Genomic DNA, 24,377 nt, shown 5'->3' with positions numbered 1-24,377 from the left:
ATGATGGTACTATTTCCATACCTCCCACCATTTCCACTCCAGAAATAACACCCAAACTGCCATTTTTGGCGTCACATGACAATTTATGAAGGCATTCTCAATTCAAATTTATAAGAGCATGTTGACATAAAAATGAGCCCTCTCTATGAAGTCCCAGTGCCCCATTAGCGGCCAAGAAGAAAAAATATATATCAGTACTCTCTATGAAAAAAAGATTTCCGCATGATTCTTTTTGGAGGGGGAGGGCTGTTATTCTGCTAAGGGGGCTTTCGACTATAGCAATGCCGATTATGCACTTTTAATTTCAAGCTGAAAGGATCTTCTATGGTTTCCAAACAGTTCGTGGAAACGAACGGTAGTAAGGAGCGACACGGCTCAATAGTAAACGAAACTCTAAAAAACGGAATTTTGATGCTAAAATATACATCAAAAATTTCTACAGCAAAATTTCAAGCTCCTATCTACAGCAAAATTCCTACAGCAAAAATTTTAAGCTCCTATCTACAAAACTGTAGAATTTCGTATTTTTTGCCAGAAGACAAATCACGGGTGCGTGTTTATTTGTGTTTTTTTCCCAGGGGTCATCGTATCGACCAAGTGATCCTAGAATGTCGCAAGAGGGCTCATTCTAACGGAAATGAAAAGTTCTAGTGCCCTTTTTAAGTGACCAAAAAATTGGAGGGCACCTAGACCCCCTCCCACGCTCATTTTTCTCCAAAGTCAACGGATCAAAATTTTGAGATAGCCATTTTGTTCCGCATAGTCAAAAACCATAATAACTATGTCTTCGGGAATGACTTAATCCCCCATAGTCCCTGGGGGAGGGGCTGCAAGTTAAAAATTTCGACCAGTGTAAGTAAAGTAAGGAGCGACACTAAAACTTAAAACTAATAGAAATTACTCCGTATATGAAAAGGGTTGTCCCCTTCGCAATCCCTCACTCTTTACGCTAAAGTTTGTCTCTTTGCCACAATTCTGTTTTTTAAAACAATTAAAAGCTTTAGCGTAAAGAGTGAGGGATTGCGGAGGGGACAACCCATTTCATATACGGAGTAATTTATGCTCGTTTTAAGTTTTAATGTCGCTCCTTACTTTCAGTTAAAAACACTAGTTTTTTTATGTATTACTAACAAGAGCGAGTAAAATACTGAGGAAATAATCTAATACAGCGAAGTTTATTCTCCTTAAATGAACATTTTGGATCTATATCTAAGGATCGTCCTCATTTTTTCAAATATGAAGCATAAAATGAGACTTACAATAAAATGCAAGGTCATTAAACCATTGCATTTCTCTAAAAGTTGGATAGCCTTTTTTTTACTTTTCTGCTTCTTTTTTTTCTGTGTCAATAGATCCGTTGAATAGAATTGCAGTTCAGGGTGCAAGGGTGCAAACTGGGGGATGAGTGAACAAAACAAGACTCCCCTCCTTTTTCTTTTTTTTTAAATATTAAGCCATTGGAAAAGAGTTCGAACGTCTGACGTTGGGTGAATTTTTCAAATTTTTTCGAAAAAAAGTTCGATTTTTTTTAACTTATTGGTGTTATTAGTTCTTTAAGATTGAATTGACTATATAGAGTGGAGCAGGTTGAAAATTTGACAAACTGAACTTAATGTGTTGAGCTGGAAAGAGTTAGAGGAACTATATAAATATAACAAACAAATACAAAGTAGAAACAATAGGGAAAATCTTTTCAAGACAGTGGAAATCGGTTTTGTGAATATTTCAGCCCTATGTCCAAGGGTCGTCTTCAGCACAATACGAGAACAAGAGAGAAAATATGTATATATAAATAAACTTACATTAAATTCTGAGAATTAAAACTAAATAATATTTTTTTTAAACTTTTTTAAAAACAGCCCTAGCATCCTTACTTCAACAAAGTTCAACCAGGACTGACAAAAAAATGAAGTGAGAATATAAGTTCATTCAAACTAAAGAGAACAAAGTGATTAAATGCAATTTCTCAGAGCCAAACGTGCTTTTTAGCAGCCTTTCGCAAAGGCATTTTTGCAGCTGGTTCAATACTATTATAAATCGGCTTATTAAAATTTTTTGTTAGATCATTTTTAATTAAATTTAAGTATAAAAAATTTAGTGAGTATCCCATAAGTCCCTGTTCAAAGAAATATTACTATTTATTTTGAGATAAATTTCGATTGATTTTCGAACCACCTATTTTATCCCCAAATCATTACTGATGAGTGAAAATTTTTCAAAAAGTATCGTGTGGGACGGATTATTAAATATATGCCAACCTAAAGCAGAATCAAAGGAGTTGTTGGAACTATTTGAAATTAATGCATTGTCTATGTCTTTTTTATGCTGTTGTAACCGTTTTTCTAGATTCTGATGGGCCCTGGCGACATAGTAATTTCCACAATCACACATGATTGAAATCTTTGCACAGCTTTCAAACCTTTATTGTATTCTCAAAATTCCTATATTCGTAATTTGGCAGTTGAAAAACTTAGCAACACAAGTATTTCAGAAAACACAATAGTTTGTAGTTTTGACATTGTTTCCATGTATGCAAATATAGATATGACTATTTCTGAGGAATTATTAAAAAATAAAATAGAAGAAAATTACCACTTAATCGAGGCTTCAGCGACGGGAATTGATTGTGAAGTTTTAATGACTCTAGTTAAAATTTTAATAAGTTTTCTATGTATTTTCAATTTCGTGATTCTTTTTATTACCAAAAAAATGGGTTACCTATGGGGGCACCTTTATCCGGGCTACTGGCAAATATTTATGTCGAGAACCTTGAAAATTGGGCATTAAATTCTTATTTTTTTAAACATGTCTATTGGGGTCGCTATATGGATGACATAATTTCACTTTGGAATTATGGGGAAGCTGAACCTCTGGGCTTCTTAGATCATCTTAACATTTATGACCGAAATTTGCAGTTCACCCTAGAAGTTGAAATTGAAAATAAACTACCATTTTTGGATGTGTTAATTATTCGTAATGCTGATAAACTGGATTTTACTATCTATCGAAAGCTAACACAAAACAATAGATAGCTTCACTTTAATTCAAATCACCCCCCCCCCCACAAGTTAAAAGAGCAGTTGTAACTTCCCTCATTGATCATGCCCTGAATATTTGCTCCGATTCATATATAAATGCAGAAATAAACTTTATCAGAGATATTCATTTTGGTAATGGATACCCCCTTCCTTTTGTCAATAACATAATTAACCGTAGAGTAAAAAGACATTCTTGTAAGCCCTCAAATATTGTCTGTCTTCCGTATATCACAACAATCAAAACAAAATTAAAACATATTTGCACAAAAAATAATTTGTACTCAGTTTTTACTAATAATTTTAAAATCATTAATTTCTTAAATTCCGGTAAAGATAAGACCCCAGTTACTCACCAAAGAGGGGTCTATCAAATACCCTGTGGTTGTGGAAATTACTATGTCGGCAGGACCCATCAGAATCTAGAAAAACGGTTACAACAGCATAAAAAAGACATAGACAAGGCATTAATTTCAAATAGTTCTAACAACTCCTTTGATTCTGCTTCAGGCGTCCTGTGGTGGCGCAGTGGATTTGACCTTAGCTTGGTAATACGGGACCCAGAGATCGAATCACGCTGCAGGAATGCACTGCAGGGCCGACGCAGGGACCTTAGTAGTCAAGAAGCGTCTTTAATTCTTAAATAAAAAAAAATCTGCTTCAGGTTGGCATATATTTAATAATCCGTCCCACACGATACTTTTTGAAAAATCTTCACTCATCAGTAATGATTTGGGGATAAAACAGGTGGTTCGAGAATCAATCGAAATTAATCTCAAAATAAATAATAATATTTCTTTGAACAGGAGAATACTCACTAAATTCTTTATACTCAAATTTAATTAAAAATTATCTAACCAAATATTTTACTAAACCGATTTATAATAGTACTGAACAAGCTGTGAAAAGGCCTTTGAGACAGGCTGCTAAAAAAAGCAAAGTTGGCTCTGAGAAATTGCATTTAATCACTTTGTTCTCTTTAGTTTGAATGAACTTATATTCTCACTTCATTCTTTTTGTCAGTCCTGGTTGAACTTCGTTGAAGTAAGGATGCTAGGGCTGTTTTTAAAAAAGTTTAAAAAAATATTATTTAGTTTTAATTCTCAAAATTTAATGTAAGTTTATTTATATATACATATTTTCTCTCTTGTTCACATATTGTGCTGAGGACGGCCCTTGGACATAGGGCCGAAATATTCACAGAGCCGATTTCCACTGTCTTGAAAAGATTTTCCCTATTGTTTCTACTTTGTATTTGTTTGTTATGGAAAGGCAGTGTGGTCTTCGTCGCTATTTTATATAAATATAACTGAAAACTAAGCGGGCGAATCCCCCTTTTTTAGTTTTCTTACTTGGTAAAACTTACTTACTTACTTTAGTATTCATCTGTTGGTAAAATATTCTGGATGACAGAATTTTTTAATTGTTTCTAAGCATGCGTGTCTGTTATGTTTTAATCAGTGTTTAGCTCTGAGTAAAATTATCAAATTTCAGATTTAGATAAGAATACCTTTAAGAAGTTTCACTAAGTGAAAATTCCTTGAAGGAATTTAAGAGGAAATTAAATTAGCAGTAGGAAAAGAGTTATATATATTTTGCGCTGAAGGAGAAAGAATACGACATAGAAGCATATAAGCCATCAAATAAAAAAAGAACATTAGTGACACAAAATTTATAAATTTAATAGGCTACTCTTGCATTATGCCCAATGTCTTGTTGTTCCGTAAGAAAAAGTGAGGAAGATCAAGGGAGAGGGTGAATATAAGGTAAAGTATTAAATTCATGTGAGAGATGGAGGATAAGCTGTGATTCTGAAACAAGAATTTCAAGGAAACTAGCTCAAAGACTCCGATTCATTATATATTAAATAAAAAAAAACAAGTATGGAGCGAAATTAAAACTTAAAACGAACAGAAATTATTCTGTATTTTAAAGTAGCTGTCCCCTCCTCAACACCCTGCTCTTTATGCTAAAGTTCTTTATTGTTTTAAAAGGTAGAACTGTGACAAAGAGTCAAATTTTAGCGTAAAGAGCAGCGTGTTGAGGAGGGGACAGTCACTTTCGTATACGGAATAATTTCTGTTCGTTTTAAGTTTTAATGTCGCTCCTTACTTGAAGTAAATTTTTTTTATTTATTTATTATATTAAAAGAATCGGCTTATTATATTGAATAAAAAAATTTAACTGAAAGTAAGGAGCGATATTAAAACTTAAAGCGAACAGAAATTACTCCGTATATGAAAGGGGCTGTTCCCTCCTCAACACCTTACTCTTTACGCTAAAGTTTGACACTTTCTCTCAACTCTACTTTTTAAAACAGTAAAAAACTTTAGCGTAAAGAGCGGGACGTTGAGGAGGGAACAGCCCCTTTCATATACGGGGTAATTTCTGTTCGTTTTAAGTTTTAATATCGCTCCTTACTTTCAGTTAAAAACTTTTTTTTTATTTAATTTCTGAACGTTTTTGAATTAATGCATGTTTTGATTTTGGCTCTCCGCACGTGAATAATTAAAACAAAATCTGCATATTAATTTGTTTTTATGGCTACATGGCTTTCTCATAGTTTTGATCGGACGATTTTGAGAGAAAAGGAACGAGGGAGTAGGCCTAGTTACCCTCCAATTTTTTGGCTATTTAAAAGGCAACTCAAACTTTTAAGTTTGAGTTTTTATTAGTAAAAATATACGTAACTTACGGATTAACTTACGTAACGAACTTCTATATTCGTATATTTTTATCACGTATAAAATGGGGGTTCCCGCCCTACGTCAATACCTCGCTCTTTACGCTAAAGTTTAAATTTTGTCCCATATCCTTATGAATGATCCCTGAATCACAAAGTCCGTAGAATAAATAGTTGAAATTAATAAAATCACTTTAGTGTAAAGAGCGAGATATTAGGAGGAGGTGAACCCCTTATATGCGGAATAATTTCTGTTCGTTTTGAGTTTTAATGCTGTTCCTTACTTTCAGTTGAAAAAACTTATTTATATTTATTTTTTCATTGTTCTTTAAAAAATACTAAGAAATCCTACGCCCCCTTCATAGAAATTTTCATTCCCCATGACGAATTCCTCCGTGGAAAGTTCCCCCCGCATAGCTCCCTCCCCTCAAACCCTCCCCCAGCCAAAAAATCCCCCTGAAATCGTCTGTAAACTTCCCAATAACCATTACTATATGTAAACACTGGTCAAGGTTTCTAACTTGCAGCCCCTTCCATGGAGACTGTGGGGGAATAAGTCGTCCCCAAAGACATAGTTATTAGGTTTTTCGACCATACTGAATAAAATGGCTATCTCAGAATTTTGATCTGGTGACTTTGGGAAAAAATGAGTGTGGGAGGGGGCCTAGTTGCCCTCCAATTTTTTGGTCACTTAAAAAGAGCAATAAAACTTTTAATTTAAGTTAGAATGAGCCCTCTCACGACATTCTAGGACCACTGGGTCAATACGATCACCCCTAGAAAAAAAAAAAATAAACACGTCTCGTGGCAAAAAAAATGCAAAATTCAACATTTTGGTAAATAGGAGCTTGAAACTTCTACTGTAGGGTTTTCTGATACGCTAAATCTGATGGCGTAATTTTTGTTAAGATTCTAAGACTTTTAAGGGGTGTTTCCCCCTATTTTCCAAAATAAGGCAAATTTTCTCAGGTTCACATTTTTTGATGGATAAATTAAACTTGATGAAACTTATATATTTAAAATCAGCATTAAAATGCAATTCTTTTGATGTAACTATTGTTATAAAATTCCTATTTTTAGAGTTTTGGTTACTATTGAGCCGGGTCGCTCCTTACTACAGCTCGTTACGACGAACTATTTGATTCCAAAGGTATAAGTTTCATTAAGTTTAATATTACCAATTAAAAGCTACGAGACTGAGACTATTTGCCTGATTTTCCAAAAATTGTGATATACATATTTTGTTCATCATAGTTAGACCCTATAGGTATGCCTTTGAATATAGCATGGCCCCCCACAGCCCCAGGGGAAAGGTCTTTAAGTTATAAAAATTTGCCTATTGTTTAATCACAGTATTTGTAATTGGGAAATATGCATGCATTTTCGTGGGAGGGGGTGAATTTTCTTCGGGGGGGGGGGGGTTTCCAATGGGGAATTTTCCATAGGGAGGGAAGTTTCCAGGGGGTGAACTTGTCATGGGAAATTTTACACTGTGGAAATTTGCCAGAATCCATAAAAAAATTTTTATGTCTTGCTTCTCTTTTCCGTTTCAATTTTACACGTGGAGTTATTCAAAGTAGTTGTTTGGGGTAAATCATCACCGAGATTGAATTTTATAGAGAATATACCCGTGGGGAAGTGAACTTTTCCATGGAGGTGGGGCCAGATTTCCTGGCATTGTTTAAAAAACCATGAAATTAAATAAATAAATAAGTTTTTTTTCAACTGAAAGTAAGGAGTAAAATAAAAACTTAAAACGAACAGAAAAAAGGATCACTTGCATTAAGGGGATACCCCCCTCCTCAATACCTCGCTCTTTACGCTAAAGTTTGTATCGTGTCCCAATTCTTTAAGAACGATTCCTGAAACATAAGAATAATTTAAAAAGAATAATAAGAAGCCTTTTTAAAAGTATGAAAAAACTTTAGCGTAAAGAAGGAGGTGTTAAGGAGGGGGCATCCACCTTCATATACGTGATAATGTCTGTTCGTTTGAAGCTTTTATGTTGCTCCTCACTGTTAGTTGAAAAAAACTCGTTTTTTATTACCATTATAACGATTATACTACTACCAAGTTTAACAAGTTTCGATCCTGTTTTGTATTTTAATTTCCTTGGTGACACTAGGCGACTTTTTAACCTGCAAGGTTTACATTTTCTCGAAAGTGACACTTTAGACAAAAAATGTACTTTTTCATTTCCGCATTGCATTTAAAGATTACCATTCCTAAATAATTTATTCTGATTTACAAATGGTATTGCTGAATAGACTGTTTGAACAGGATTACTATTTAATGTAACACTTCTGCAGTGTCGAATAAGTTCCTATGCAAAATTTTGTTCACCTATGGGTCCTTTTTCGTTTATTTTAGTTACTAAAGTATTCCTAAGCGCTTGAGAAATTCATCCTGAAGTACAACTTAATTTACTCTCTTTTGTGTAAAAAGTGGTGATAATGTTGGGCGATATTTGGCAAAGAAATTCTTTTAGATTATTTTTTTTGTTGATTCCTAAAGTATTTGGTTAATACCTTTTTCTTGGAGCTTTGGGACTTTTGTAGGTCAAGCTGACCAATGACCTGTGCACAATCATCTAGATCAGAGCTATACATTAATGCTTACCTGGAACTAATAGGAAAACATGGATATCAATTGGAGAAGGAGACGGTCTAGCGGAAATTACCCCCCTAGAGTTTTGTAGCCCCCCTGTATTTTGCGCAATACCTTTTTTGGGGATGTTTTCTATTGAAATGCCTTTTTTTATATTTTAATTGAAGATATTGAAAAATCAGAATTTCCCAAACCCTCATATCTAAGAAATACATTTTGTCCCACTCTGCATTTCCATGGATTGACACTACTGGGAAATAAAATTACTTAGAATAGGAGAGGATAGCAGTTAGTATAATTTGATATTATTGTTTATATTATTATATTATTTTATTATATTATAATATTTATATTATATATTTATATTTATATAAATATTTATATATATAATATATATTATTATATATATATATTATATTATAATATTATAATATAATATTAATATATATATATAATTTATAATATTAATGTAATATATAATATAATATTATATATTTATATATTTATATTTATTTGTATTTATATTATATTATTTTGTTTATATTATTGTTTCGAATGAAGATGGACCTGGTAGCAATCTCTTTCAGTCTCAATGATGACTACTTTCAGTGCAATCTTAAGAAAAGGAACAGAAAAGCAGATTTCAGGGACGCAAGAAGCCATTTTCCGTACATAAAAATATCAGCTATAAGAGTTTTCAACGCAACAACTGCGTTTAGCTTCTTAAAAACGAAGCGACTTGACTAAAATTATAATCATAAATTGCTGCTTGGTACAATGAAATTCCAAAATCATCACTAAAAAGAATCGTCAAAGGTCGTAGGACTAAAAGAATCGTAGGATTAATGGACTTGTATTTCTCATACTTTAAAAAAAATGTAAAAGAAGGTTAAGAACGAAAGAAGGAAGGAAACGAAGAAACGAATGAAAGACCAAAAGAAAGGAAACCAACGAAGGAAAGAAGGTTAATGTAGAAAGAAATAGGTATTAAACGCTAAAATTTAAGAACAAAGGTTTCAGAATAAAGAGCTCATAAGAGGTTGGCTATATTAATGCATTGACCCATTCATTTCTTGATTCAAATATTAAAAAAAAAACTTTCAAGGTGTTCAACAAGTGTGAGTTACACCAACTATGACTTTCTAATTAAGAATTTCTCTCTTTTTAGAGGCGGGATTAGTAATATAAAGATTTTCTGTTTATTCCAGTTGTCTGTAAGGGAAATCCCTCTGATACATTTTCAAAAGGCATCAGCTGAGATAATACTAGAATCCTCATTTTGTATTCGTTGATTATATACACGACTGAACATTCCTAACCACGAGAACAATAGGACTTTCTCTGAGACTAAGCACCCATAAAAGATCAGAAGGGGAGAGTTGTATGACCAATTTATATTCGGGAAAGGCTTTCTTCGTTTGATCATACAGAAAGCAATGATGAGACGTTGATCCCTAATTTGGGAGAAAGACAGAGCGTGCAGAAAAGGGTATTGTTGATTCTTAGATAAGTAAATCCAAAAGCCCTGCTGTCTGAAAGCAGTAATGGGGCTAGAACAAATATACATCAGTTGAGTAAATACGATAGGTGTTTGGGAATCCTCTCCTGAGAATCTATGTTTGCTTTCAGTCCGTCAAATATAGAAACATCCTAGATGGCGTTATATTTGCAGTTAAGTGAAAAAAAATGCACGCTCTTTACGTTTAAGTTTGACTTTTTCTTGCAATTCTTTAAGAACGACTTCTGAAACACAAGGACCGTTTGATTAAAATAATAAGTTTCTTAAGAGTTCTAAAAGAAACTTTAGCGTAAAGATTGACATATTGAGAAGGGGAAAACCTCCCTCAAATACGTCATAATTTCTGTTCGTTTTAAGTTTTGATGTTGCTCCTTACTTCCAGTTGAAAAAGAATTGTTTATTTCATTTGATTTTTGATCGTTTTTAAATAATGCTGGGAAATCTGGCTCTTCCTCCATAGAAAATTCCTCCCCCTCACAAAAAATACTTCCATGGAAAGATCCTACAGCGTAAAACATCCCACCAAAAAATGTCCCCAAGACAATTCCATTGTAGCTTAATATTCCCCCCGAAAAATTTTTTGCGGACGATTCCAGCTGAAAATTTTTCTTAGCAAACTTTCATTTGAAAAAGACTTCTATTTATGGCTGTTTTTAAAGTCATACCGGAAATCCCTTGCCCCTCCGTGGAAACTCCTTCCCGCAAATACTCCCTCCCGCCCACTAACCGAAAGTTGCTCCCACAGATAATTCCCACTGGAGAATTTATCATATGGAAAACTCCCCCATGGAGAAATTCTCCAGCATAAAATCCCTCCTCCCTGACAGAAGGATACTTTAGACAATTCCAACTTTTTCCTCCTCCCCCTCCCAACAATTCCCCTTAACACTTCCACATGTGAAACTGAGTCCGTAGAGAGAAAGTAAGACAAATAAAAGAATTTTGCATAGAAATTCTGGCAAATTCTCCCAGTGTAAACTTTTCTCCTCATGGAAAATTCTCTTCGAGTAAAGTCACCCAGAAAACAATTCGACCTCTCCCCCCAAAAGAAATGCAAATATGCATACTTCCGAATAACAAATAAAACACATAAACCATTGTTGCGTTTCATGACTTGCAAACCTTTCCTCAGAGGCTGTGAGAATTATTTTATCCACATAGAAATAGTTGCTGGAGTTTTAAACTATGCTGAACAAAATGACTCTTTCAAAATTTTGATTAAAAATTTTGTTCAGACAACTTTGAGGTAAAAGGGAGGTGGAAAGGGGGATAACCTCGCATCCAGTTACATTTTGATTAATTTCATTATCCCCCTCAAAATTTTCTGAAAGTTTCAACTTAATACCCTTAATAATTCCTGTAATGCTGCAAACATCTCATTTTGATAACCTGGATGCATATGGTGTCTTTTGATTTATCTTAGCATGTCAATAGAAATTTCCTGAAAGTTACAACTTCATAATAATTTTAGTCGTCTCTTAGATTTTCCTGCTACGCCCACTGGTAACTGGAATGCATACAGTGTTGGTTAAATCCAACATTCCCCTCAACACGCTTTAAATGTTGCTACACGATTTTCTTCCCCAACTCTTCTTGAAAATATCGGAGATATGCCATTTCAACATCCTAGATGCATATATATAGTGTCTTGCCACTTTGTTTAGCCTCCTCCTTAGCATTCTGTGAAGGATTCAACTTAATACCCATAGTAGTTCATGAGCCTAATATCTTTTATTTATTGCAATATCACACCCAATATTTCTAAAAGTTTCAACTGAATAATCTTGGTCAATCGTGACACATTGCAGATAAACCTTTTTGGCAATTTAAATGTGTAATGTCATTTTGACAAGCAGCATGCACTTCAACTTTTGATTTAGCTCAATAGTTCTCGTTGTAGAAGTAGAAATAACACTAGTATTGGCAGTCACAGTCTCAATCGCATTAGCAGCTCTAGTAGAAGTAGTCATAGTCGTAAGCATTAGCAACTGCAGTCAAAAGTTTTCAGATTCACAGGCCATCGCAGTTACATGTGCAAGCGCTTTCATTCGAAAGTATTCGCAGATATAGGTAGTCGTAGTTGCAAGTAGTCGTACGTGGAAGTTGGCAGGGTCACAAATTGTCAGAGATATAATTAGTCGCAGTCACAGTCGCAAGTTGTCGTAATCGCAAAGAGTCCCAAATCTTAATGACAAGTAGTCTTAGTCTCAGTCGGAGTCACAAACAGTCAAAATCACTTACTAGTGACTGCTACTACTTGCTTGACAAAGTCGCAAGTAGTAGCAGTCACAGTCACAAATGCAAGTAGTAATAGTTGGGTTCACAAACAGTTGCAGCCACAAACATTTTGAAAATCTCAGTCGCGTTCAAAAGTAGTTGAAATAGCAGTGGTAATTAATCGCAGTAAAAAGTAGTCGCAGTTTTAGTACCAAGCTGTCGTAGTTGAAGCTGCAAGTAGCAATAGCTGCAAGTTGCCACAAGCAGTCATACTATCAGCTGTAAATCTTCGTAGTCATAGTCATAATTAGTCGAGAGTCACAGTTGCACCCACAGTATTAGCAGCAATAGCGGCCTTGAAAGTTTCAAGTTAATAACCTTAGCTGCTCCTCAGATATTGTAGATGCGCCATTTTTATAACCTGTATATACGCAGCGTCTTTTGATGTGGCTTAAGATCCCCCTCAACAATCCCTGAAATTTCACCATATTACATATAGCTTTTTGGATACTGCCAGGACCAAAGATTCCCCACTTTCCTAATAATTGATCCTTTGTGTAAGTAATGAGAAAATTGCATAATTTACTTCAGAATTTTTCAGTGTTGATAGGGGGGGGGGTCTTTAAAATGAAAAAATGGAAGTCTTTTTCATACAATCAATTTTCAATATTCCCTTCAATATGCCTTGATTTTCAACTTAACACCCCCAGCTGTGCATTAGATATTGCTTGTACGCCCTTTTGACAACCACTATGCATATAGTATTTTGATCTTGTTCGGCATATCCATCAACATATCCTGAACCTTTCACCTTAATATCCTAAGCTTTTTGAAGACCCAGGACTAAACTTTCCCAATAACAAACATTATATGTAAACATTGAGCAGCCCAATTAACTTACCGCCCTTACCCAAGGGGCTCTTGGGGTTTCTGTAATCCCTAGAAGCATAGTTATTTGAGCTTTATACTGTTTTGACAAGATAGCTATTTACAAATTCGGAGTAGATGACTTTGGCTGGATGGCAGCCGAAAAAGGCTTGGAAAAGGGGTTGGCTGCCTTCTAATCTCTTTTAACTCTTAAAAAGAGAACTAGAACTTCCAGCCTCTAATCGAATGAATCCCCTCAAAAGCTTCAAAGACTACCCCTTCCATATGAAGCATCTCTGGAAAAAAATATATTGAAGTCTTATGGCTTTCAATACGGGTAAAGGAAGAGCATTGCCTCTGGTCCAAATCCTACTACAAAAACGGCTCAACGAGGTAAATTTCACAATATATTTGCCCACATCATTCTCTCCCAGAGCCGTTTTCTTTGTTGCATAATAGAGAGCAGACTTACCTAAATTTGCTTGCAATAAAACCACAGTTCCATGTCTTAGAAGTACTTGAGCTCACATTTTAGATAACGTACAACTTAAACCTGTTCGTAACCTGGCCATTGAAACGTCAAATTTTTTGACGTCCATGTGCTATCAATGTCTCTGGAAAATCTTTATCCTTTTTTTGGTCATTGAAATACTTGCTTGCGACGTGGTAATCTCGAGCTAAAATATCAAAGTTGTAGCTTTGTTATAATAATTGTAGTTTTTATTAATAAATATAATTGGAAGATATTTACAAGTGTTATATTAGACATAAGGAAAGAATAGTAGGGATTTATAAAGAAAAATCCTGGTCATCTATTTGGTTTTGATTATCTGAACCATCTCATTGGTGCATAATAGTGCAGACTTGCTCATATTCGATTTGGCTAAAATCACAGCTGAATATCTTAGACACACTTGAGTAGACATTCTGCATAATTTGCATGTTAGACCCGTTCGTGACTTTTGGTCCACCTTGTAGATCAAGCTATGGTGAAAGGATGGGCTTAAAGTCACGAATGGGCTTAATATTTAATATTCTCTTTTCATTATTTTTTGAATTTTCAATGTCACGTATTGAAACGCGTATTCGTTACATATAGTTATACCTATTAAAAAAATCTATTACCTGCCCAGGGTCTCTTGTCTTTTTCTTGTTCTTTTTTTATCCGACGATTTTGTCATTGCAAAAAAAAATCTTGTCACATCTCTATCACCCAAGCGTAAAGAAGTATAAGAAATAGAATCGATAAAAATATATATGTGTAATATTCTTCTTATGATGTTAACTTCTTTTTGTTGTTTTATACTCATTTACGTAAGATTTATAAATATGCTAACCTTGACATAAATTTTCTAGTCGGACAATACTTACAAATCCGGATGTTACCGCTAAGAGTTCGTGGTTTTCTCTGCTACAGAACGATTTTTGGGGCACTTCACTCCGACATAAAGGATCTCACGGATCCTATAGACCTGTTACAGTAGCAACCTTCAGATTGACAGCTTCTGCTTGTAAGTTCTTCTTTGCTTTCATTTTTTTACTATATCAAGTGGATTAGAAGTTTATTTTGTACCTTCACAGTTCAGTGGTGACAGGGCAATGGATTGATTTCTGGTTGGCAATAGGGGGAACTTTGTTCAATTCCAGCTGCCGCAAGACTGGGGGGCAGGCTTGCTATCTGTACCTTAAAAAGATCTGGCAATTGAAACTTCGGCAATTGATGACCCTCTATGTGCCATCATATCTCTATGGCTCTGGCTCTATGGCTCTGGAAGATCGTCGTCTTTAGTTCAGTGGTTAAAATGCTCGCTTACGAAATGGTATGCTCAGTTTCAAATCTCTGAGTTGTATCGCTACTTATTCAATATAAGTATCATCCGATAGCTTGAAATATAATTCTTCTGCACAATAATTCTAATTATTATTCAATAATTTGAACAACTTCAGCAAGTTTTATAAGTAGACATACGAAATGAAAAAATGGATTTATTTTTAAAAATGAAGTAAATTGTTTGGTTCAGTACAAAAAATGTGATTTTTAAGCAATCCAAATGACTTTAAATAAAGTGTAGCCTATTTTACAAATTCCTTCTCTAGAATAATCCCTTGCCCCTTCTCGCCACCCAGAAAAAAAAAGAAAACACCCACGTATTTGGATGTAAATATCAATTAATTGGCCCATTAACGGCACTAGTAGCTGGCTAACTAAAGTGAAGTTAAATTAAAAGAAACTAGTGATGCTAAATTTGAACTGAAGATTTATTTTTGAAATAAATGCAAATTATTCAGCCTTTAAAGTCTTGATGCAAAAAAATCTTTCTTAATCTCATTGCTATTGTACTACAGCATTTGATCTTAAGATACTGAGGTAAAAAAAAAGAAAGGCTCGACTTGAGCATTAAAAGTTGGGACGGTGTTTTGGTAACTTAAATGTATCAGCTATTAAAAATCTGTCTAAATACCTGCGATACCGATACGCCCAATAATAATACCCTCATACCAATACGCGTGATACAAATACGTCCGATACCGATACAGTGTGCAGCCATCTCCCCAAGGATTATGGAGGGTCACATCATCACCAAAACAAAAAATATTTGACCTTTCAACTATGTTGAACAAAACGGCTATCTCAAAATTATGATTGGATGACTTTGGAGCAGGGGGCTTTTAGGGAGGAGGAATAGTTGCCCTCCAATCTTTTTGGTTACTTAGGAAGGGCACTAGCAAATTTAATTTCTGTTTTGAACGAGCTACTATAATGCCTCTATGATGTTCTGGTCAGCCCGTACCATCAGATTCACTACGTCATAGAACTTTATTGTAGAGATTTCAACTTCCTATCTGAAAAAAATAATCTTTTTTTGCCAGAAGAAAGATCACGGATGCGTTTTAATTCGTTTATTCCCAATGGGTGATCGTATCGACCCAGTGTTCCTAGAATATTGGGAGAGGGCTTATTCGAGCGGTAATTAAAAGTTCTAATGACCTTTTAAAGTGTCCAAAAAGATTCGAGGGCAACTAAGCCCACTCACCGCCCCCTTATTTTCCTCAAAATCGTCCGATTGAAATGTTGAGATAGTCGTTTTGTTCATAGTTGAAAGGCCCAATAGCTATGTCTTTGGATATAAAATGACACCCTTCCCCATAGCTCCAGGGGAAAGGTCCTAAGTCACAAAATTCACCCCCCCCACACCCATAGTATTTGTTATTGAAAAATATGCATACAATTTCGGGTGGGGGGCGAATTTTCGGCTGGAGTTTTTTCAACGGGGGAATTTTCCATGGGGAGGGAAGTTTTCAGGGGGTGAATTTTCAGGGGAAATTTTACAGTGGAGGAATTTGCCATAATTCCTACCAAAAATTGTTTTTATGTCTTGCTTCCTCTTTTCCGTCTCAATCCAACGCCTTGAGATGTTAAAGGTAATTATCGGAGGTAAACGTTCCACGCGATTGAATTGTCTAGAGGATAATTCCGTGGGGAGGGGTATTTATCCATGGAGGCACTGCCAGATTTCACCAAATTATTTAAAAAATGATTAGAAATTAAATAAAAAGCTTTTTCAACTGAAATTCAAGGCGCAACATTAAAAACTTAAACCGAACGTAAATTATTACCTATATAAAGTGGGTTGCCCCTCCTCAATATCTTACTCTCTACGCTAAAGTTGGAATTTTTTCCAATTCTTCTACAACGAATCCTGAAACATAAGGGTAATTGAATTAGAACAATAAGAAGCTCTTATTTTTTATAATAATTTTTTTTATTAATGAAAAAAAAATTGAATTTTTTTTATTTAATTGTGCACTAAGGACGGTTGAGGCCTTGACCGAAATATTTGCATATGTATTCACTCTTCTACTACGGAGTTACGAGAGAGTTACGGCTTCTCGTAACTCCGTTAACTTTTAAAATACCCTCTTCTTTCGTCTTTGTGCGCTGAAGATGGCTGAGCGGAAATCTTGCCCCAAATATTTTTTTTTATTCAGTGGCTATGAAATCTCGTTTTCTTCGTTATTTCACTGTTCTTCTAATACCAACATTTAGAATAGTGTTTTTAGCCCTACTTGATCCCTTACTATTCAGTTGTATGATGCATATTCAAAATAAAAATTTATCTTATATTTTTCTCATTATTTCCTTAAGAGGGAAAACAAGCGTAGTAAAACCATTTACCGAAGAAGAAGATAAATTTGATTTAGTTAAAAATACTCTTGAAACGTAGCAATAATACACTCCTTGAATAAATTTCTAAATTAACTATCTAATGTCCCGTACAAAATTGCGCTATTGATTTTCCGAAGTATTTCACTGAAACGTAATTTGCTTCCTAATTTGAGAGGTAGCTTTCCATTTCCATTTCGAAAACAAATGGTTTGTAATTTCATTCCCTTTTATATGACCCTGAGAAGGAATAATAGTTTTGAGAGTACCAGAACGGGAAAACATAGTAATATAGAGTTTAATAAGAAACTCTCGCTTGATTGCCTATATTTCAAGTAGTCATGGGCCCTTGTCATTTCTTTGTAGGAGAATTCCAGAAAATGAGACTCTTTTTTTGGAAAGGCAACTGGTAGCCTAGAAACTGTGTATTACACAAAAGTAATATTATACAATTTAGGGCTAAATTGGGGATCTTGTCTTTTAGAGGTAATAAATTTTGAAAAAAAACTTCACGAGTTTTCAGATATATATATATATATATATATATATATATATATATATATATATATATATATATATATATATATATATATATATATATATATATATATATATATATATATATATATATATATATATATATATATATATATATATATATATATATATATATATATATATGTATTTAAATATAATATTTATATGTATTCAAAGAGGGGGCGATTCAAAGAGAATATTTAGCATAAATCCTACAATGGCAGAAGAAACAACCGAGGAAGCGGCTCAATGAGTTAATGCCAAAAGGCTTGCGGATAAAAGAGAAGGTAAGAAAAGAAAGCGTGCCGAGGAATCACAAGAACAACGTGGAAACAGGCTCGCGGCTCAAAGAGATAATACCAAAAGAAAGCGTGCCGAGGAATCACAAGAACAACGTGAAAACAGGCTTGAGGCTCAAAGAGACATTACGTAATTATGATTAAAATAAAGGCACTGTTGTCATATTCAAAAACAGACTAATGCTTTAGAGTGTCTGGTTAAATGTTTTGCTGAATTTGTTATCTATGTACATAGATTCAATCTTGATCAATTTATGTATTTATTTTAGTATACAATTTGTCATAATTTTAGTATACCCATTTAAACACACATCCTTGCTTTACAAGTTTAAAAAAAATGAGTTTTAAAAATAATTTTTTTTATAAATTCTCTTTCCAGCGTAATAATGTTCGCAGGAGGATTTCAGAAAAGAAGATTAGTTTGAGAAACCCAGCTGATTGCTTAGAAGCCACAAATCATTCCAGGGGCGGATCTAGAGCAAAGTCTCGGGGGAGGCCCAATGTGACAAGGGTGTCAATGAGCAAAATCATGGGGGGGGGGCAATTTGACAAAGTTGCCAATAATTAACAAATTTTTTCTAAGAATAGAGTTAAAAAGAAAAAACAGGATAAGAGGGCGCAAAAAATTTTGGGGACGGGTTCCCCTTGGATCTCAATGGATCCGACAGTGTATTACAGAAAAGTATACGATTTTGAGAATGTCGATATAAGGGAATCAAACAGTCCGTGGTAGTTAACTGCAAGTACATAAAAAAAACACTTTTTGCTCACTGAGGCATCAAATGCTTATGGTTAGATTGGTTAGAATTAGTCAATAGTTATAAATTTAGTCTTTCAGTCTCTGTGGTCTCAGTTAGACGGTCTGTTAATCTTGTTTGGCTAAATTGATTCACCTGATGCTGCATAGACGTATTTACAGGGCTTAGCATTTACTTAAGTTGCAAAACATCATGGTTGGCCTCCCAGGGGTAACCAAGTAAAGAACAAACTCTAACCCTTAGTAGCCGAAAATTTAAAAGCACATTAAAAAATTGTGAGGAATCGTAATTTTAATCTGATTACGGAATGGTAATTAAATACAAAAAAATAATTTTTTTTCAACCGAAAGCAAGGAGCAACATTAAAAGTTAAAACGAACAGAAACTATTATGTATATAAGGGGGTCGGTCCTCCTCACTATCTCGCTCTTTACACTAAAGTTTTAATTTTTGTTCTAATTACTTAAGAGTGACACCTGATACACAAGGACCGTTTAATTAGAATAATAAACTTTTTACAAATCGAAACAAACACTTTAGAATAAAGAGCAAAGTACTGAGGATGGGGCATCCCCCTCATATACGTAATAATTTCTATTTATTCTAAGCTTTAATGTTGCTTCTTACTTTCGGTTGAAATTTTTTTTCTTTATTTAATTTCTGATAGTTTTTCATCAATGCTGGGAAATCCAGCCTCTCCCTTCCATGAAAAAATCTCTTCCCTCACGAAAACTTCTCCATGGAAAAATCCTCCCATATAAGCACCCCTACCAGAAAATCCCCCTCGAAAAAATCTATATACTTTCAAATAGCCAGTACAACCTGAGAATGATGGACTGAGCTGAGGCAATGAATAGAATGTAAGCAAAAGGCAAAGTTCATATCTTGCAGCCCTTCCCCCAGGGGTTGTGGGGGTCAATTCATCCTCAAAAACATATTTATTACATCTTTCGACCATGCTGATATCTCAAAATTGGATTGGAAAATTCTGAATAAAAAAGGGGCTAACCCTCCAAATATTGGAGGGCTAGCTGCCCTCCAATATTTTAGTAACTCACAAAGGGCACTAGAACTTTTAATATCCCATCAAATGAGCTCTCTCCCGATCTTCTAGGATCACTGGTTCGATACGACCAACCCTGGAAAAAAAACAGCAACAACAACGCATCCATTATGTTGCTTCTGGCAAAAATTTCAAAATTTCACATTTTTGTATATAGGTGCTTGAAACCTCAAAAGTAGGGTTTTCTGATAACCTGAATCTCACGGTGTGATTTTCATTAAGATTACTTGATTTCTTAAGCGTTTTCTTCCATTTTTTGAAAATTAGTCAAGTTTTCACAGGCTTTTGATGGGTAACATTAAACTTCATGAATTTTATTTATTTTGAATAAGCATCAAAAATTGATTCTTTCGATTTATCTATTATTATCAAGACTCTGTTTCTTAAACACACAAAAAAAGAACAAGAGGGAATTTCTCAAGACACTGGGGAACAAATTAGAATGATTATTTCGGCCCTATGTCCAAAGGTCGTCCTTAGCAATACAAAATATGTAAGAAGAAAAAAACTTACAACAGAATAAAATCAATGAAACTAAAATGAAAAATTTTTCATAACAGTCCCAGCATCTTCGCTTCAGCAAATTTCAACCAGGACTAATAAATAAATTGTGCTGAAACGAGTCAATTCATTGAAATGAAAAAAAAACGTTTTTAATACCAACCTTGCTTTATTGGCAGCTGATCTCATAGGTATATTTGTGACAGGTTCTGTATTAACATCTATTGGTTTTTAAAAACATTTCGTAAGGTCATTTTTGATTAAATTTGTGTATAGAGCATTTAGTGGATATTCTCCTAACTCCCTATTTAAGTAAATATTATTATTAATCTTAAGTCTGATTTCAATTGCTTCTTGAACTACTTGCTTTATGCCTAGGTCATCAAATAGTTCGTGGTAACGAACTGTAGTAAGGAGTGACCCGGCTCAATTGTAATCGAAACTCTAAAAAAATGGAATTTTGATACCAATAGTTACATCAAAGAATTTCGTTTTAATGCTGATTTTAAATATATGTTTCATCAAGTTTAGTCTTACCCATCAAAAGTTATGAGCCTCAGAAAATTTGCCTCATTTTGAAAATAGGGGAAAACACCCCCTGAAAGTAATATAATCTAAACGAAAATCACACCATCAGATTCAGCGGATCAGAAAATCTTCTTGCAGAAGTTTCAAGCTCCTATCTACAAAAATGTGGAAATTCGCATTTTTTGCCAGTAGACAGATCACGGATGCGTGTTTATTTGTTTTTTTGTTTGTTTTTTTGCTTTTTGTTTTTTTTCCCAGGGGTAATTGTATCGACTGAGTGGTCCTAGAATGTCACGATCGGACTCATTCTAATGGAAATTAAAAGTTCTAGTGCCCTTATAAGTGACCAAAAAATTGGAGGGCAACTAGGCCCCCTCCCACGCTCAATTTTTACCAAAAGTCAACGATCCAAAATTCTGAAATAGCCATTTTATTCGACATAGCCGAAAAACTTAATAACTATTTCTTTAGAGACGACTAACTCCCCCGCAGTCCCCGTGGGAGGGGCTGCAAGTTACAAAATTTGACCTGTGTTTACATACAGTAATGATTACTGGGAAGTGTACAGACGTTTTCGGGGGGATTTTTGGGGTTTAGGGGGGGGTGTAGTTGGGAGAGAGGGTTACATAGAAGGATATTTCCACGGAGGAACTTCTCATGGGGAAGAGAATTTCGATGAAGGGGGCGCAGGATTTTCTAGCATTATTTGAAAAAACAATGAAAATATAAATATGAAAAGTTTTTTCTACTGAAAGTAAGGAGCAGCATTAAAACTTAAAACAAACAAAAATTATTATACATATGAGGGGTTTACCTCATCGTTATACCTCACTCTTTACGCTAAAGTATTTTTAGTAATTTCAACTATTTATTCAACGGCCTTTGTGACTCAGAGGTCATTCTTAAGGAATTGGGACAAAATTTTAACTTTAGTGTAAGTAGCGAGGTATCGACGAGGGTTGAACCCCCTCATATACGCAATAAAAACATACGAATACAGAAGTTCGTTCCGTAAGTTAATTCGTAAGTTACGTATATTTTTTACCAATGAAAACGTTTGTAAAAAATTAAAAGTTCTAGTTGCCTTTTTAAGTAATCAAAAAATTGGAGGGCAACTAGGCCTCCTCCCTCGCTCTTTTTTTCTAAAAATCTTCCGATTAATTGCAATTAATTAATATGCAAATTTCGCTTTACTTATTTATGTGCGGAGAACCAAGATCAAAACATGCATTAATTCAAAAACGTAGGAAATTAAATAAAAAAACAAGTTTTTTTAAATGAAAGTAAGGAGCAACATTAAAACTTAAAAACGAACAGAAATTACTCCGTATATGAAGGGGGCCTTTCCTCCTCAACACCCCGCTCTTTACGCTAAAGTTTCTTACTGTTTTGAAAAGTAGAGTTAAGAGAAAGAGTCAAACTTTAGCGTAAAGAGCGGGACGTTGAGGAGGAAAAGCCCGTTCCATATACGAAGTAATTTCTGTTTGTTTTTAAGTTTTAATGTAGCTCCTTACTTTAATTTAAAAAACTTGTTTTTTTTATTTAATCAAACAGTTCGTGGTAGCGAACTGTAGTAAGGAGCGACCCGGCTCAATAGTAAACGAAACTCTAAAAAACGGAATTTCGATGCTAAAAGATATATCAAAATAATTGGATTTTTATGCTGATTTTAAATATATAAGTTTCATCAAATTTAGTCTTTGTCGTCAAAAGTTACGAGCCTGAGAAAATTTGCCTTATTTTGGAAAATAGGGGATGTAACATCCCCTAAAAGTCATAGGATCTTAATGAAAATCACACCATCGCATTCAGCGTATCAGAGAACCCTATAGAAAAAATTTCAAGGTCCAATCTACAAAAACGTGGAATTTCGTATTTTTGGCCAGAAGACAAATCACGGGTGCGTGTTTATTGTTTGTTTGTTTTTTGTTTTTTTATTTCCCCAGGGGTCATCGTATCGACCAAGTGGTCCTAGAGTGTTGCAAGAGGGCTCATTCTAACAGAAATGAAAAGTTCTAGTGCCCTTTTTAAGTGACCAAAAAAATTGGAGGGCACCTAGCCCCCCTCCCACGCTCATTTTTTCCCAAAGTCAACGGATCAAAATTTTGAGATAGCCATTTTGTTCCGCATAGTCGAAAACCATAACAACTATGTCTTTGGGGATGACTTACCCCCTACAGTCCCTGGGGGAGGGGCTGCAGGTTACAAACTTTGACCAATGTTTACATACAGTAATGGTTACTGGGAAGTGTGCCGACGTTATCAGGGGGATTTTTTTGGTTTGAGTGTGGGGTTTAGGGGAGGGGGATATATGGGAGGATCTTTCCTTGGAGGAATATTTCAGGGGGGAAGAGAAATTCAATGAAAAGGGCGCAGGATTTTCTAGCATTACTATTAAAAAAATAACAATGAAAATATAAACATGAATTGTTTTTCAATTGAAAGTAAGGAGAAGCATTAAAACTTAAAACGAACAGAGATTATTACGCATATGAGAGGTTCTAAAAATACTTTAGCATAAAGAGCGAAAATTTTTAAGTAATTTCAACTATTTATTCTACGGCTTTTCTGATTCAGGGGTCATTCTTAAAGAATTGGGACAAAACAAGATTTAGTGTGAAGAGCGAGGTATTAATGAGGGGATCAACCCCCTCATAAATATATAATCAAAAATATAAGAATACAAAAGTTTGTTACGTAAGTAATTCTTAACGTATATTTTTTACTAATAAAAACGTTCGTTAAAAATTAAAAGATCTAGTTGCATTTTTAAGTAACCGAAAAGACGGCAACTAGGCCTCCTTCCCCACCCCTTATTTCTCAAAATCGTCTGATCAAAAATAAGAGAAAGCCATTTAGCCAAAAAAAAAATTAATATGCAAATTTCATTTTAATAATTTATGTACGGAGAGCCAAAATCAGACATGCATTAATTCAAAAACTTTCAGAAATTAAATAAAAAAATAAGTTTTTTGAAATGAAAGTAAGGAGCGACATTAAAACGAACAGAAATTACTCCGTATATGAAAGGGGCTTTTCCTCCTCGACACCCCGCTCCTTACGCTAAAGTCTGATTCTTTTTCGCAACTCTACTTTTTAAAACAATAAAAAACTTTAACATAAAGAGCGGGGTGTCGAGGAGGAAAAGCCCCTTTCATATACGGAGTAATTTCTGTTCGTTTTAAGTTTTAATGTCGCTCCTTACTTTCATTTCAAAAAACTTGTTTTTTTTTATTTAATTGCTAATAAGGGCGGATTCTTCAAAAATTATTTTATGGCTAGGAATTTCAAAAACATCGCTGCTTAAAACAGAATCAAAAGAAACAGAAGCAATATTAGAAATTCAGAGCTTTGGTGATATCATCTTTATGCTGTTGTTGGCGTTTCTCGAAATTCTGGTGAGTTTTTCCTACATAGAATTTGCCGCAGAAAACTGAAAAAGTGTGAAGCTACCAACCTATTGACAAGCATTGGTACATACACTTTAACAGAAATAAATAACCTTTCAATTTCTCTTCCAATGAACATCTGGAGTTTTCAAGGGAGAATGCGGATAGAAATTTTCCAATTGGGGAATTCCCGCAGGGGAAATTTTCGG

The 24,377-nt window shown here is 34.5% G+C and overlaps 2 protein-coding genes across 4 annotated transcripts in view; one reads left to right on the top strand and one right to left on the bottom strand.

The window, feature by feature from the left end:
• Window positions 1-1,888, bottom strand: part of LOC136035997 (glycogen [starch] synthase-like) — a 73,568-nt gene extending 71,680 nt beyond the window's left edge. The window contains exon 1 of the mRNA XM_065717918.1: window positions 1,803-1,888. The gene's annotated coding sequence lies outside the window, so the exon portion shown is untranslated. The remainder of the gene's footprint in view (window positions 1-1,802) is intronic.
• The window catches only part of LOC136035983 (protein O-mannosyl-transferase Tmtc2-like), a 213,087-nt gene that overhangs the window by 6,257 nt on the left and 182,453 nt on the right, over window positions 1-24,377 (top strand). For 2 of the 3 annotated variants that reach the window (XM_065717905.1, XM_065717889.1), the window contains exon 2: window positions 14,285-14,439. In XM_065717905.1, the coding sequence (XP_065573977.1) occupies window positions 14,285-14,439 (155 nt within the window). Of the gene's footprint in view, window positions 1-4,075; window positions 4,151-14,284; window positions 14,440-24,377 lie in introns of those variants that run through there. The other variant, XM_065717895.1, reaches the window with a different exon arrangement.

Source organism: Artemia franciscana, chromosome 2, assembly GCF_032884065.1.
Source record: "Artemia franciscana chromosome 2, ASM3288406v1, whole genome shotgun sequence".
Taxonomy (NCBI): Eukaryota; Metazoa; Arthropoda; class Branchiopoda; order Anostraca; family Artemiidae; genus Artemia; species Artemia franciscana.
The sequence above is the reverse complement of the archived record's forward strand: the minus strand, read 5'-3'. Positions and strand labels throughout refer to the sequence as shown.